This window comes from Eriocheir sinensis, chromosome 64, assembly GCF_024679095.1.
Source record: "Eriocheir sinensis breed Jianghai 21 chromosome 64, ASM2467909v1, whole genome shotgun sequence".
Taxonomy (NCBI): Eukaryota; Metazoa; Arthropoda; class Malacostraca; order Decapoda; family Varunidae; genus Eriocheir; species Eriocheir sinensis.
In genome coordinates, this window is record NC_066572.1 from 3,345,113 (window position 1) to 3,359,295 (window position 14,183).

The 14,183-nt window shown below is 42.6% G+C and overlaps 1 protein-coding gene across 50 annotated transcripts in view; it reads right to left on the reverse strand.

Annotated features, from left to right (window-relative positions):
• Nucleotides 1–3,307: 3,307 nt before the first annotated feature.
• The window catches only part of LOC126987300 (transmembrane ascorbate-dependent reductase CYB561-like), a 99,685-nt gene continuing 88,809 nt past the window's right edge, over nucleotides 3,308–14,183 (reverse strand). The window contains exons 4-10 of one of the 50 annotated variants that reach the window (XM_050844189.1): nucleotides 13,105–13,239; nucleotides 12,138–12,340; nucleotides 11,526–11,680; nucleotides 6,126–8,946; nucleotides 5,524–5,628; nucleotides 5,210–5,314; nucleotides 3,308–5,104 (exon numbers count right to left, since the gene is read on the reverse strand). In XM_050844189.1, the coding sequence (XP_050700146.1) occupies nucleotides 8,793–8,946; nucleotides 11,526–11,680; nucleotides 12,138–12,340; nucleotides 13,105–13,239 (647 nt within the window). In that variant the 3' untranslated portion in view covers nucleotides 3,308–5,104; nucleotides 5,210–5,314; nucleotides 5,524–5,628; nucleotides 6,126–8,792. Of the gene's footprint in view, nucleotides 5,629–6,125; nucleotides 8,947–11,525; nucleotides 11,681–12,137; nucleotides 12,341–13,104; nucleotides 13,240–14,183 lie in introns of all 50 variants that reach the window. The other 49 variants (XM_050844203.1, XM_050844198.1, XM_050844186.1 and 46 more) reach the window with 49 other exon arrangements.

Consider the following 14,183-nt stretch of genomic DNA (forward strand, 5'->3'; position numbering starts at 1 on the left):
ATTCTTAACCCGTCCGCTGCGATAGGCACAGATTTTGCCTTCGTCGGAAACTAATTACTAAACGCTGGCAGATATAGGCTAATCCGATAACCTCCCAGAAAAGTAAAAATCAGCCTAACGCTATTTTGATCAATGTCGTTCTTGCAATTCTTAACCCGTCCGCTGTGATCGGCACGGATTTTGCCTTTGTCGGAAACTGATCACTAAACGCTGGCAGATATAGGCTAATCCGATAACCTCCCAGAAAAGTAAAAATCAGCCTAACGCTATTTTGATCAATGTCGTTCTTACAATTCTTAACCCGTCCGCTGCGATCGGCACAGATTTTGCCTTCGTCGAAAACTGATCACTAAACGCTGGCAGATATAGGCTAATGCGATAACTTCTCAGAAAAGTAAAAATCAGCCTAACACTTATTTTGATTAATGTCGTTCTTACAATTCTTAACCCGTCCGCTGCGATGGGCACAGATTTTGCCTTCATTGAAAACTGATCACTAAACGCTGGAAGAAATAGGCTAATCCGATAACTTCCCAGAAAAAGAAAAATCAGCCTAATGCTTATTTTGATTAATGTCGTTCTTGCAATCCTTAAAGATATCGACACCCAAGTTCGCCTGTCCAAAACACCTCTCGTGGAAGTTAAGCTTGGATTCTCATGGGCTTTGTGATGCTGGTAGATTTACACGACATCTGAATTTTGAGCGGGAAAAATCATCCACGAAAACCTGGCTAATCTTGTCTGTGGCCTTGGGAAATTAGTCGTAATAAGATCTTGGTACATTTAATAATATATACCAAAGTCTGCTTACCCTGAAAATAGATGTTTCAGAATATACGTTGATATGAAGAGGATATATTTTGACCCTTGCCGTACATATACATATATAGATTTCTTTTCATACCATATATTCAGAGGTGGGCGCGGTACTGGAAAATAGGCAGTGTTGTTGCAGTAGTGTGGTACTTTTTCTGGAGTGGTGCGGTTGGGGTGGTGAGGTACTTTTTCTGGAGTGGTGCGGTTGGGGTGGTGAGGTACTTTTTCCGGAGTGGTGCAGTTGTGGTGGTGAGGTACTTTTTCTGGAGTGGTGCATTTGTGGCGGTAGTGAGGTACTTTTTCCGGAGTGGTGCGGTTGGGGTGGTGTGGTACTTTTTCCGGAGTGGTGCGGTTGGGGTGGTATGGTACTTTTTCTGGAGTGGTGCGGTTGGGGTGGTATGGTACTTTTTCTGGAGTGGTGCGGTTGGGGTGGTGAGGTACTTTTTCTGGAGTGAAAGTGTTGGGGTTGTGAGGTACTTTTTCTGGAGTGGTGCGGTTGGGGTGGTATGGTACTTTTCTGGAGGAAAGTGCGTTTTGGGTGGTGAGGTACTTTTTCCGGAGTGGTGCGGTTGGGGTGGTGAGGTACTTTTTCTGGAGTGGTGCGGTTGGGGTGGTGAGGTACTTTTTCCGGAGTGGTGCGGTTGGGGTGGTGTGGTACTTTTTCTGGAGTGGTGCGGTTGGGGTGGTGTGGTACTTTTTCTGGAGTGGTGCGGTTGGGGTGGTGAGGTACTTTTTCTGGAGTGGTGCGGTTGGGGTGGTGAGGTACTTTTTCTGGAGTGGTGCGGTTGGGGTTGTGCGGTACTTTTTCCGGAGTGGTGTGATTGTGGTTGTGTGGTCCCATTTTTTTCTTTCCAAGTGCGGTACTGCGGTAGTGGTATTAAAAAAAAAAAAAAAAAATAAATAAATAAATAAATAAAAATAAATAAATAAATAAATAAAAAATAAATAAAAATAAATAAATAAATAAATAAATAAATAAAAATAAATAAATAAATAAATAAATATATAAAAATAAATAAATAAATAAATAAATAAATAAATAAAAATACTTGCGTGCCTATCCCAGCTGTCCAAACAAAGGAAACATGCTTAAAATAGTACAATGGCCTTAATTTATAAAAGATTTTCCCAACTTAAAAGCAATAATAAATCAAACAGCTACAAATGCACTTCTGGAATCAATTTATTTAATATTTATCATATTTTACTGATATAGTACATGTATGCATATATAAGGTGGCTTTAATTTTTTTCTCACTTTGCTAAACCACTTTTTGCATGTTTTTCCAATATCTTGCAATTGCTTAGGATTCTTTAACCTCATAAAAAAAAAAAAAATAAAAAAAAAATCGGCCGGCAGCATGGAAGGGTCTGGGGGTGAAATGTCTGGCACTGTGCGGGTTAAGGAAGACTGGCAGTGTGGTAGTTTAGTCCGTCTGTTTGGTATTTGATTCTGAACACTAACTGAAAAGCCACAATGACTGAATCACTGATCTTGAGGAGTGATACCGATTGACTGATTGAGTCTGATTCACTGTAAAAAAATAAAAATAAATAAATAAATAGATAAATAAATAAATAAAAATTCCCGTGAGCAAAATGTCGTCTTCGATAGTTTTCAAAGTACCACAAAAAAGTACCGCAGGATTTTTTAGTGTGGTCCGCGGTAGTGTGGTATTTTCAGACATTTTGTGGTAGAGTGGTATTTTCAGACATTTTGTGGTAGAGTGGTATTTTCAGAAATTTTGTGGTAGTGTGGTATTTTCAGAAATTTTGTGGTAGTGTGGTATTTTCCGAAATTTTGTGGTAGTGTGGTATTTTCAGAAATTTTGTGGTAGTGTGGTATTTTCAGAAATTTTGCGGTAGTGCGGTATTTTCAGAAATTTTGTGGTAGTGCGGTATTTTCAGAAATTTTGTGGTAGTGTGGTATTTTCAGAAATTTTGTGGTAGTGTGGTATTTTCAGAAATTTTGTGGTAGTGTGGTATTTTCAGAAATTTTGTGGTAGTGTGGTATTTTCAGAAATTTTGTGGTAGTGTGGTATTTTCAGACATTTTGCGGTAGTGTGGTATTTTCAGAAATTTTGTGGTAGTGTGGTATTTTCAGAAATTTTGTGGTAGTGTGGTATTTTCAGAAATTTTGTGGTAGTGTGGTATTTTCAGAAATTTTGCGGTAGTGTGGTATTTTCAGAAATTTTGCGGTAGTGTGGTATTTTCAGAAATTTTGTGGTAGTGTGGTATTTTCAGAAATTTTGCGGTAGTGTGGTATTTTCAGAAATTTTGCGGTAGTGTGGTATTTTCAGAAATTTTGCGGTAGTGCGGTATTTTCATACATTTTGCGGTAGTGCGGTACTTTTTTGTGATACGGTACTACCAGACTACCACACAAAGTACCCCACTTGCCCACCTCTGCATATCTTACCCACTAAAAAACGCATGGGTGAGAGAGAGAACTATAGAGAAACACTGGGCAAGGTTATCATCAAACACCCTCAAGTTCATCATAGGCTTTGTTCTTTTAAAATATCTCATACAATACTGTTACAATATATTTCTTTAGCTTGTCATGGAGGAAATATATAGGTCATAGGATATACAGGCAAGTCTTATGGTTAATGTTCCTTAGTATAATATTAAAACCCTTGATTACTTAGTGGTTATTGGAAGAGAGAGAGAGAGGGGGAGAGAGCGAGAGAGATGAATGAAAATAGAGGAGGAGGAGGAGGAGGAAGAGAAACAAGACAAACTAAGAAGAGGAGGAGGAGGAGGAGGAAAAAGTAAGAAATTAATAAATGAAATAGAAGGAAGAGGAATGAGAATAGAGATAGATAAATGAGAGAGACAGACACGGATAGATAAATAGATGGATTGAAAAAGAAATATCAATAGACGGATAGACAAAGAAACTGGCAAATAGATAGACCAGTGGACAGATAGAATTGAATAGATATAGAACAATAGACAGAGAATAGATAGACCAACAGATAGATAGAATTGGATAGATATAAAATAACAGACAGAATAGATAGACCAGCGGATAGATAGAATTGGATAGATATAGAACAATAGACAGAGAATAGATAGACCAACAGATAGACAGAATTGAATAGATACAGAACAACACAGAAAATAGATAGACCAACAGATAGACAGAATTGAATAGATACAGAACAACACAGAAAATAGATAGACCAACAGATAGACAGAATTGAATAGATACAGAACAACACAGAAAATAGATAGACCAACAGATAGACAGAATTGAATAGATATAGAACAACACAGAAAACAGATAGACCAACAGATAGACAGAATTGAATAGATACAGAACAGACACAGAAAATAGACTCGGATAGACAGACGGACAGGGATCATATAAACACAAAAATCAGACACGTTTTTGAGTTTACGAAAATACGCAACACTAATTCACATATAAGTAGAATTTCGCCGTTTTCTTAATCAAATATATCCGCGAATCTCTCAATCTCTCAACTCGTGCAAAATACTAAATCATACGTCATAGATTTCTTGTTCTTTCGTAAGCGGACAACTAATGGTCTTCTGCTAATTGTATGACGATGATATAAAGATTACGGGTCACATATAAAACGCTATCCAAAATATATATACTTACGCTTCCTTGGTTTCAGTGATAATGAGAAAAATAGATTGATATGCCTAATAGTCTATCACCGGCTTCATCAATATCAGCTGTCAGGGGAGAGTTGAGTTGCCCGTACAAAGATGGCAGCGCTTAACTTCTTACCTGCTACTCTATTGTTTCTATATCTGTTTACTCTATATATCTCACTCTAGATATGTGGTCTAAGTTTTCCTCAATACTTCATGACCCTGGTGGTAGTTTGACCTTTCCTGTGTACCATGAACCTAAAGAAACACTCATTTGACAAGGCTTTTGTGGGAGTTGTGGGCATTTCCAGGGGTAGCTTAATGACCCTTCCTCTACCATGAACCTAAGAAACACACATTTGACAAGGCTTTCATAGGAGTTGTGGGCATTTCCAGGGGTAGTTTCATGACCCTGGTGGTAGTGTGACCCTTCCTCTGTACCATGAACCTAAAGAAACACTCATTTAACAAGGCTTTCCTAGGAGTTGTGGGCATTTACAGGGGTAGTTTCATGACCCTGGTGGTAGTGTGACCCTTCCTCTGTACCATGAACCTAAAGAAACACTCATTTGACAAGGCTTTCATAGGAGTTGTGGGCATTTCCAGGGGTAGTTTTATGACCCTGGTGGTAGTGTGACCCTTCCTCTGTACCATGAACCTAAAGAAACACTCATTTGACAAGGCTTTCATAGGAGTTGTGGGCATTTCCAGGGGTAGCTTCATGACCCTGGTGGTAGTGTGACCCTTCCTCTGTACCATGAACCTAAAGAAACACTCATTTGACAAGGCTTTCCTAGGAGTTGTGGGCATTTACAGGGGTAGTTTCATGACCCTGGTGGTAGTGTGACCCTTCCTCTGTACCATGAACCTAAAGAAACACTCATTTAACAAGGCTTTCGAAGAGTTAGGGGCATATCCAGGGGTAGCTTCATGACCCTGGTGGTAGTGTGACCCTTCCTCTGTACCATGAACCTAAAGAAACACACATTTGACAAGGCTTTCATAGGAGTTGTGGGCATTTCCAGGGGTAGCTTCATGACCCTGGTGGTAGTGTGACCCTTCCTCTGTACCATGAACCTAAAGAAACACTCATTTGACAAGGCTTTCCTAGGAGTTGTGGGCATTTCTAGGGGTAGCTTCATGACCCTGGTGGTAGTGTGACCCTTCCTCTGTACCATGAACCTAAAGAAACACTCATTTAACAAGGCTTTTGTGGGAGTTGTGGGCATTTCCAGGGGTAGTTTCATGACCCTGGTGGTAGTCTGACCCTTCCTCTGTATCATGAACCTAAAGAAACACACATTAGAACCCGACTGACCTCCTTTTTAGCCCTTGGAAATAGATGACGTGACGGGTGAAAGCATCTTAGAATTCCAACTCCTTACTCAACCATTTCCGCTACTTATCAAACCCCAAGTGCTGCCACCTAGTATCGGCAACCTTATACAGTCTCCCCTATCGTAAAACTCCCCAAGTGTAGTTAGTAGAGAGAAGAAGAGAAAAAAGAAGTTTGTAGAAAGAGAGTGAAGAGATAGCTTTATGTTAATAAAAATTGGTTTCATTTGACCACCGCGCTGAAGGAGTTTTGGCATATCCAGGGTAGTTATGACCCTGGCTTTCTCTGGAAAAGAAAAATAAGAACGTTTGTGAAAGAGAGGAAGAGATAGCCCAGCTTGAACCTAAAGAAACACTCATTTGACAAGGCTTTCACAGGAGTTTTGGGCATATCCAGGGGTAGTTTTATGACCCTGGGCTTTCTCTACGGAAAAGAAAAATTAGAATGTTTGTGAAAGAGAGAAAGAGATAGCCCAGTTTGAACCTAAAGAAACACTCATTTGACAAGGCTTTCGTAGGAGTTTTGGGCATATCCAGGGGTAGTTTTATGACCCTGGGCTTTCTCTACGGAAAAGAAAAATTAGAACGTTTGTGAAAGAGAGAAAGAGATAGCCCAGCTTGAACCTAAAGAAACACTCATTTGACAAGGCTTTCGTAGGAGTTTTGGGCATATCCAGGGGTAGTTTTATGACCCTGGGCTTTCTCTACGGAAAAGAAAAATTAGAATGTTTGTGAAAGAGATAGCCTAGTTTGAACCTAAAGAAACACTCATTTGACAAGGCTTTCACAGGAGTTTTGGGCATATCCAGGGGTAGTTTTATGACCCTGGGCTTTCTCTACGGAAAAGAAAAATTAGAATGTTTGTGAAAGAGATAGCTTAGTTTGAACCTAAAGAAACACTCATTTGACAAAGCTTTCCTAGGAGTTTTGGGCATATCCAGGGGTAGTTTTTTGACCCTGGGCTTTCTCTCTACAGAAAAGAAAAATTAGAATGTTTGTGAAAGGGATAGCCTAGTTTGACAGGCCGTTCGACTTTGTGTTTTCTCGGTATGGAAAAAAAAATAATGTTTGTGAAAGAGATAGCCTAATTTGACAGGGCATTTGACTCTGTGTTTTCTTGCTATGGAAAAAAAATAAAGTTGTGCAAGAGATAGCTTAATTTGACAGGCCGTACCACTGTGCTTTCTCGGTATAGAAAAATAAAATTAGAATGTGCAAGAGATAGCCTAATTTGACAGGCTGTATGACTCTGTGCTTTCTTGATATGGAAAAAAAAATAATGTTTGTGAAAGAGATAGCCTAATTTGACAGGCTGTATGACTCTGTGTTTTCTCGATATTGAAAAAAATATAATGTTTGTGAAAGAGATAGCCTAATTTGACAGGCTGTTCGACTTTGTGTTTTCTCGGTATGGAAAAATAAAATTAGAATGTGCAAGAGATAGCCTAATTTGACAGGCCATACCACTGTGCTTTCTCGGTATGGAAAAATAAAATTAGAATGTGAAAGAGATAGCCTAATTTGACAGGCTGTTCGACTCAGGCTTTCTCTCTATGGAAAAAAATTGGACAGCACAGGGATGAAAGAGTGAAGATGCTGGTTAACTCTTGCATAAGGGATTTGGACAGCACAGGGATGAAAGAGTGAAGATGCCGGTTAACTCTTGCATAAGGGATTGGACAGCACAGGGATGAAAGAGTGAAGATGCTGGTTAACTCTTGCATAAGGGATTGGACAGCACAGGGATGAAAGAGTGAAGATGCTGGTTAACTCTTGCATAAGGGATTGGACAGCACAGGGATGAAAGAGTGAAGATGCTGGTTAACTCTTGCATAAGGGATTTGGACAGCACAGGGATGAAAGAGTGGAGATGCTGGTTAACTCTTGCATATGGGATTTGGACAGCACAGGGATGAAAGAGTGAAGATGCTGGTTGACTCTTGCATAAGGGATTTGGACAGTACAGGGATGAAAGAGTGAAGATGCTGGTTAACTCTTGCATAAGGGATTGGACAGCACAGGGATGAAAGATACAACTGGGCTTTCTCGGTACAGAAAAAAAAATAAAGTTGTGAAAGAGATCGCCTAATTTGGCAGGCCGAACAACTCTGTGCATTCTCGCTAAAAATAATAAGAATAAGAATGATCGTAGAAGAGAAATCGTTACGGAAAATCACATTGATAAGTCTCGGATCACAGAACAACAGTAAATATATAGATTTCCACAAGTGCGTATGTTACCGTGTGTGCGTAGCGAACTCACACACACACACATGCACACACACGCACACACACACGCACACATAATTGAATATATACGTACATACAATTTATATATATTTCTCTTATACACATCGATAGGAAACGATATATGAATTACATGGATTTCTAGTATATATATATATGTGTTTAAAGTCTTACATGGCTGCTACGAGGGGTCAGTTAAGTAATTTATATATATCTTTTTGAAGTGGTCCTGTGGAATGGTAAATGGTTATATATATATATCTTTATCTTATATGTATTTGTGTTAGGATATCTTACGCCCATGTGAGAAGGAGATGGAGGAGGAGGAGGAGGAGGAAGAAGATGGGAAGATTAAGAGAGATGAAGGGGAAGGAGGAGGAAGAGGAAGATTCAAAGAGGAGGAGGAGGAGGAAGAAGAGAAGGAGGAGGAGGAAAAAATAAGAAGATATGAAATGAAGGAGGAGGAGGAGGAGAAGGAGGAGGAGGAAGAGGAATTAGAGGATAGATTCAAGAGGAGGAGGAGGAGGAGGAGGAGGAGGAGGAGGAGGAAAAGAAGACCCAGAAATAAGGAAACATCAAGGAAAGAAATAAAGAAATAGAGAAAAAGAGAGAGAAAGAGAGAACGAGAGAAAGAAAAAGAACGAAGGGCAAAGAAGGAAGGAGAGAAGAGAAAGAGAGAGACACACACACACACACACACACACACACACACACACACACACACACACACACACACACACACACACACACCACCACCATCATCTCTATTCCAGCACAGTGTCGGTAAGCAAGACTTCATCCTCTGTGGTCCGACGCCTGAACTTGTGCTGCGAGAGAAGGTAGGCAACCAGGCCACCGAAGAGAGCAACCGACAGGCCCGCCACGTTGATCAGGACCTTCTCTGGGGACGTGATGTCTCTGTGGGGCGGAAAGATGAAGGGTGAAAATGGAAAGGGAGGTTATCACTGTGGTAGACATTAACCAGTCTCTGTCGGGGGTGGCGGAAGGGGTGGTAAGGGTTTTAGGATATGTAGGGGAGGAGGAGGAGGAGGAGGAGGAGGAGGAGGAGGAGGAGGAGGAGGAGGAGGAATGAAGAAACAGGAGGAGGAGGAGAAGGAGAAGGAAAAATAAAAAAGGAATGGAAGGAGAAGGAGGAGGAGGAGGAGGAGGAGGAAGATATGAAGAGAAGGAGGAGGATATCAAGGGAAAAAGGAGGAGGAAGAGGAGTAGGAAGATCTGAAGAGAAGAAGAAGGAGGAGGAAGATATGAAGAGAAGAAGAAGAAGAAGAAGGAGGAGGAGGAGGAAGAGGAGGAGGAGGAGGAGGAAGACAAGTAAGAAGAGAAGCAGAAAGATCAGGCATAAAAAATAACATTGGCCTCCTCCTCCTCCTCCTTCCCTTGGTGGTAGACTTAAAGATACATAATTAGTCCAAAAGTGATAAAATATGCAATAAAAAGATAGCAATTAAGGAAGATATTAAAGTGAAGAACAGCGGAACAGTGAACATGAGACTGAAAATGAGAGAAAATGAGACTCAATTGGAAATGTTTAAGTCACAGGCAGGAGGAAATGCAGACACAGGAAAGTCGTTCAAGAGTTTACCAGTGAGAGGGATGAAAGAGTGAAGATGCTGGTTAACTCTTGCATCAGGGATTTGGACAGCACAGGGATGAAAGAGTGGAGATGCTAGTTAACTCTTGCATACGGGATTTGGACAGCACAGGGATGAAAGAGTGAAGATGCTGGTTAACTCTTGCATAAGGGATTTAGACAGCACAGGGATGAAAGAGTAAAGATGCTGGTTAACTCTTGCATAAGGGATTTGGACAGCACAGGGATGATAGAGTGAAGATGCTGGTTAACTCTTGCATAAGGGATTTGGACAGCACAGGGATGATAGAGTGGAGATGCTGGTTAACTCTTGCATAAGGGATTTGGACAGCACAGGGATGAAAGAGTGGAGATGCTGGTTAACTCTTGCATAAGGGATTTGGACAGCACAGGGATGAAAGAGTGGAGATGCTGGTTAACTCTTGCATAAGGGATTTGGACAGCACAGGGATGAAAGAGTGGAGATGCTGGTTAACTCTTGCATAAGGGATTTGGACAGTACAGGGATGAAAGAGTGAAGATGCTGGTTAACTCTTGCATAAGGGATTTGGACAGCACAGGGATGAAAGAGTGAAGATGCTGGTTAACTCTTGCATAAGGGATTTGGACAGCACAGGGATGAAAGAGTGAAGATGCTGGTTAACTCTTGCATAAGGGATTTGGACAGCACAGGGATGAAAGAGTGAAGATGCTGGTTAACTCTTGCATAAGGGATTTGGACAGCACAGGGATGAAAGACTGAAGATGCTGGTTAACTCTTGCATAAGGGATTTGGACAGCACAGGGATGAAAGAGTGAAGATGCTGGTTAACTCTTGCATAAGGGATTTGGACAGCACAGGGATGAAAGAGTGGAGATGCTGGTTAACTCTTGCTTAAGGGATTTGGACAGCACAGGGATGAAAGAGTGAAGATGCTGGTTAACTCTTGCATAAGGGATTTGGACAGCACAGGGATGAAAGAGTGAAGATGCTGGTTAACTCTTGCATAAGGGATTTGGACAGCACAGGGATGAAAGAGTGAAGATGCTGGTTAACTCTTGCATAAGGGATTTGGACAGCACAGGGATGAAAGAGTGGAGATGCTGGTTAACTCTTGCATGAGGGATTTGGACAGCACAGGGATGAAAGAGTGAAGATGCTGGTTAACTCCTGCATAAGGGATTTGGACAGCACAGGGATGAAAGAGTGAAGATGCTGGTTAACTCTTGCATAAGGGATTTGGACAGCACAGGGATGAAAGAGTGAAGATGCTGGTTAACTCTTGCATAAGGGATTTGGACAGCACAGGGATGAAAGAGTGAAGATGCTGGTTAACTCTTGCATAAGGGATTTGGACAGCAGAGGGATGAAAGAGTGAAGATGCTGGTTAACTCTTGCATAAGGGATTTGGACAGCACAGGGATGAAAGAGTGAAGATGCTGGTTAACTCTTGCATAAGGGATTTGGACAGCACAGGGATGAAAGAGTGAAGATGCTGGTTAACTCTTGCATAAGGGATTTGGACAGCACAGGGATGAAAGAGTGAAGATGCTGGTTAACTCTTGCATAAGGGATTTGGACAGCACAGGGATGAAAGAGTGAAGATGCTGGTTAACTCTTGCATAAGGGATTTGGACAGCACAGGGATGAAAGAGTGAAGATGCTGGTTAACTCTTGCATAAGGGATTTGGACAGCACAGGGATGAAAGAGTGACGATCCTGATTCTCTCTTGCATAAGGGATTTGGACAGCACAGGGATGAAAGAGTGGAGATGCTGGTTAACTCTCGCATAAGGGATTTGGACAGCACAGGGATGAAAGACTGACAATCCTTATTTTCTCTTGCATTAGGAAGTTGGACAGTTGAGACAGCATTGGCAAGTGGATCAACCAGGTCATACTTACTTAATGAAGGCGGCTTTTTCCGTGAGGCCGATGAGGGCAGAGGTCACGGCGCCAGCGAAGATGAACATCCCGAAGAACTGGTGTATGGGGAGGTAGGCCGAGCGCAGGCTGGAACGCAGGCCGGGGAACAGGAAGGTCAGGAGTCCGGCCAGCCACTGCGGAGAGGATATGACGAGGGTGATTGAGTCTTCTTCTTCTTCTTCTTCTTCTTCATTTTCCTGTTTATCATTTTCCTCATTTCCTTTGTTTTATCTCATTTTCTCTTTCCCTTTAAAAAATCCCTTACCAACTCTTGTCCATGCATTTCTCTCTCTCTCTCTCTCTCTCTCTCTCTCTCTCTCTCTCTCTCTCTCTCTCTCTCTCTCTCTATCTATGGTCAATACTCTATACTTGAATCCCTTCCGTTCCCTTCCGTTCCCTTCCCTACCCTTCCCTTTACCATTCCTTCCCTTCCCTTCTCTTTCCTTTCCTTCCCTTCTAATTCCATCCCTCCCTTCCCTTCCTGTCTCTATCTCTCTATCCATCCCTGTATTTCCTATCCTTCTCCTTCCTATCTCTTCCAATCCCTACCATACCTCTCTCATCCACATATCTATCCACCTATCCACCCACCTGGCAGGCAAAGAGGATGACAGTGGACAGCCCGAGCCAGGAGTGGAGTGAGCGCATGTCCGGATAGCCTTCTGTGGCGTGGTACTGGAAAACAGCGACCAGGCCAACGATGGAGCAGACCAGCGCTCCGATCATCACCAAGGCATGGGCTACTTTCAGCTTCTTCTTGCGCTCAGACCGGAAGCCGCGATAGACCAGCGCTCCTGTGGGGGTGGAACGGAGGATGAGACGGAGGAGGAGGAGGAGGAGGAGGAGGAGAGATGAATGAGATAGAATGAGAAGGAAGGAACAAAAAGAATGAAGAGGTTTGGAAGGGAGAGATGAGATGGAGGAGGAGGAGGAGGAGGAAGGGAAATAAGAAGATGAAGATAAGAAAAATAGGGATTAGATAATGAAAGAATAGGAAGAAGATGAAGAAATAGAAGAAAAAGAGGAAGGAGGAAGAGGAGGAGAAGAGGAGGAAGATGAAGAAGAAGAAAGAGAGGAAGGATGAGGAGGAGGGGAAGAGGAGGAAGATGAAGATGAAGATGAAAAAAATAGAAGAGGAAGGAGGAGAAGAGGAAGAAGAAGAAGAAGAAGGAAGAGAGTAAAATAAAGAGAAATGAGGGAAGAGAGAGGATGATAAAATGTAGAAGAGGAAGAAAAGAAAATGAGGAAGAAGAAGGAGAAGGAGGAGGAGGAGGAGGAGGAAGAGGAGAAATATATATACCCAGTTTTCACACACACACACACACACACACACACACACACACGGAGGAGGAGGAGGAGGAGGAGGAAGAGGAGAAATATATATACCCAGTTTTCACACACACACACACACACACACACACACACACACACACACACACACACACACACACACAAGGAGGAGGAGGAGGAGGAGGAGGAAGAGGAGAAATATATATACCCAATTTTCACACACACACACACACACACACACACACACACCCTCCCCCCCCCACCTTACCGTTAGCGTAGAGGAAGACCAGTCCGAGAGTCATGAGCAAGGGGTGCCAATTAAACTGCTCCAAGGGGGTTGACCACGCAAACCCCCCTCGGTAAATACCCAGCCATACCCCCACCAGTACCACGCTGAGGATGCCTGTGGTGGTGGTGGTGGTGGGTAGGGGGGATGGGGGGAAAGTATTGGTATTAGTATTTGTGGTTGTGGAGGGGGGTAGGGGGGATAGGGTATTGGTATTAGTTTCGGAAGTGGTGAGCGGATGGATGAATGGATGGAAAATTGGAGTGATTAGCAAGAAGATAGAGAAGAAGAGGAGGAAGAAGAAGAAGGGGAAGAAGAAGAGGAAGAAAGCTATGAAAGACTGCAAGAAAATGGCATGAATGGTTAAGCAAAATGAGAAGTTGTAAAGTTTTGTTTAGTCGGCGCAACATCTGTGGTCATATGCCGGAGAGAGACAGAAGGGGAAGGAATTATAGGAGAAGGGAACAGACCCCAGGAGACGGGACACAACCCAACATCTGTGGTCATATGCCGGAGAGAGACAGAAGGGGAAGGAATTATAGGAGAAGAGAACAGACCCCAGGAGACGGGACACAACCCAACATCTGTGGTCATATGCCGGAGAGAGACAGAAGGGGAAGGAATTATAGGAGAAGGGAACAGACCCCAGGAGACGGGACACAACCCAACATCTGTGGTCATATGCCGGAGAGAGACAGAAGGGGAAGGAATTATAGGAGAAGGGAACAGACCCCAGGAGACGGGACACAACCCAACATCTGTGGTCATATGCCGGAGAGAGACAGACGGGGAAGGAATTATAGGAGAAGGGAACAGACCCCAGGAGACGGGACACAACCCAACATCTGTGGTCATATGCGAGAGAGACTGACGGGAAGGAATTATAGGAGAAGGCAACAGACCCCAGGAGACGGGACACAACCCAACATCTGTGGTCATATGCCGGAGAGAGACTGAAGGTGAAGGTATTAGAGGAGAAGGGAACAGACCCCAGGTGACTGGACACAACCCAACATCTGTGGTCATATGCGGAGAGAGACAGACGGGGAAGGAATTATAGG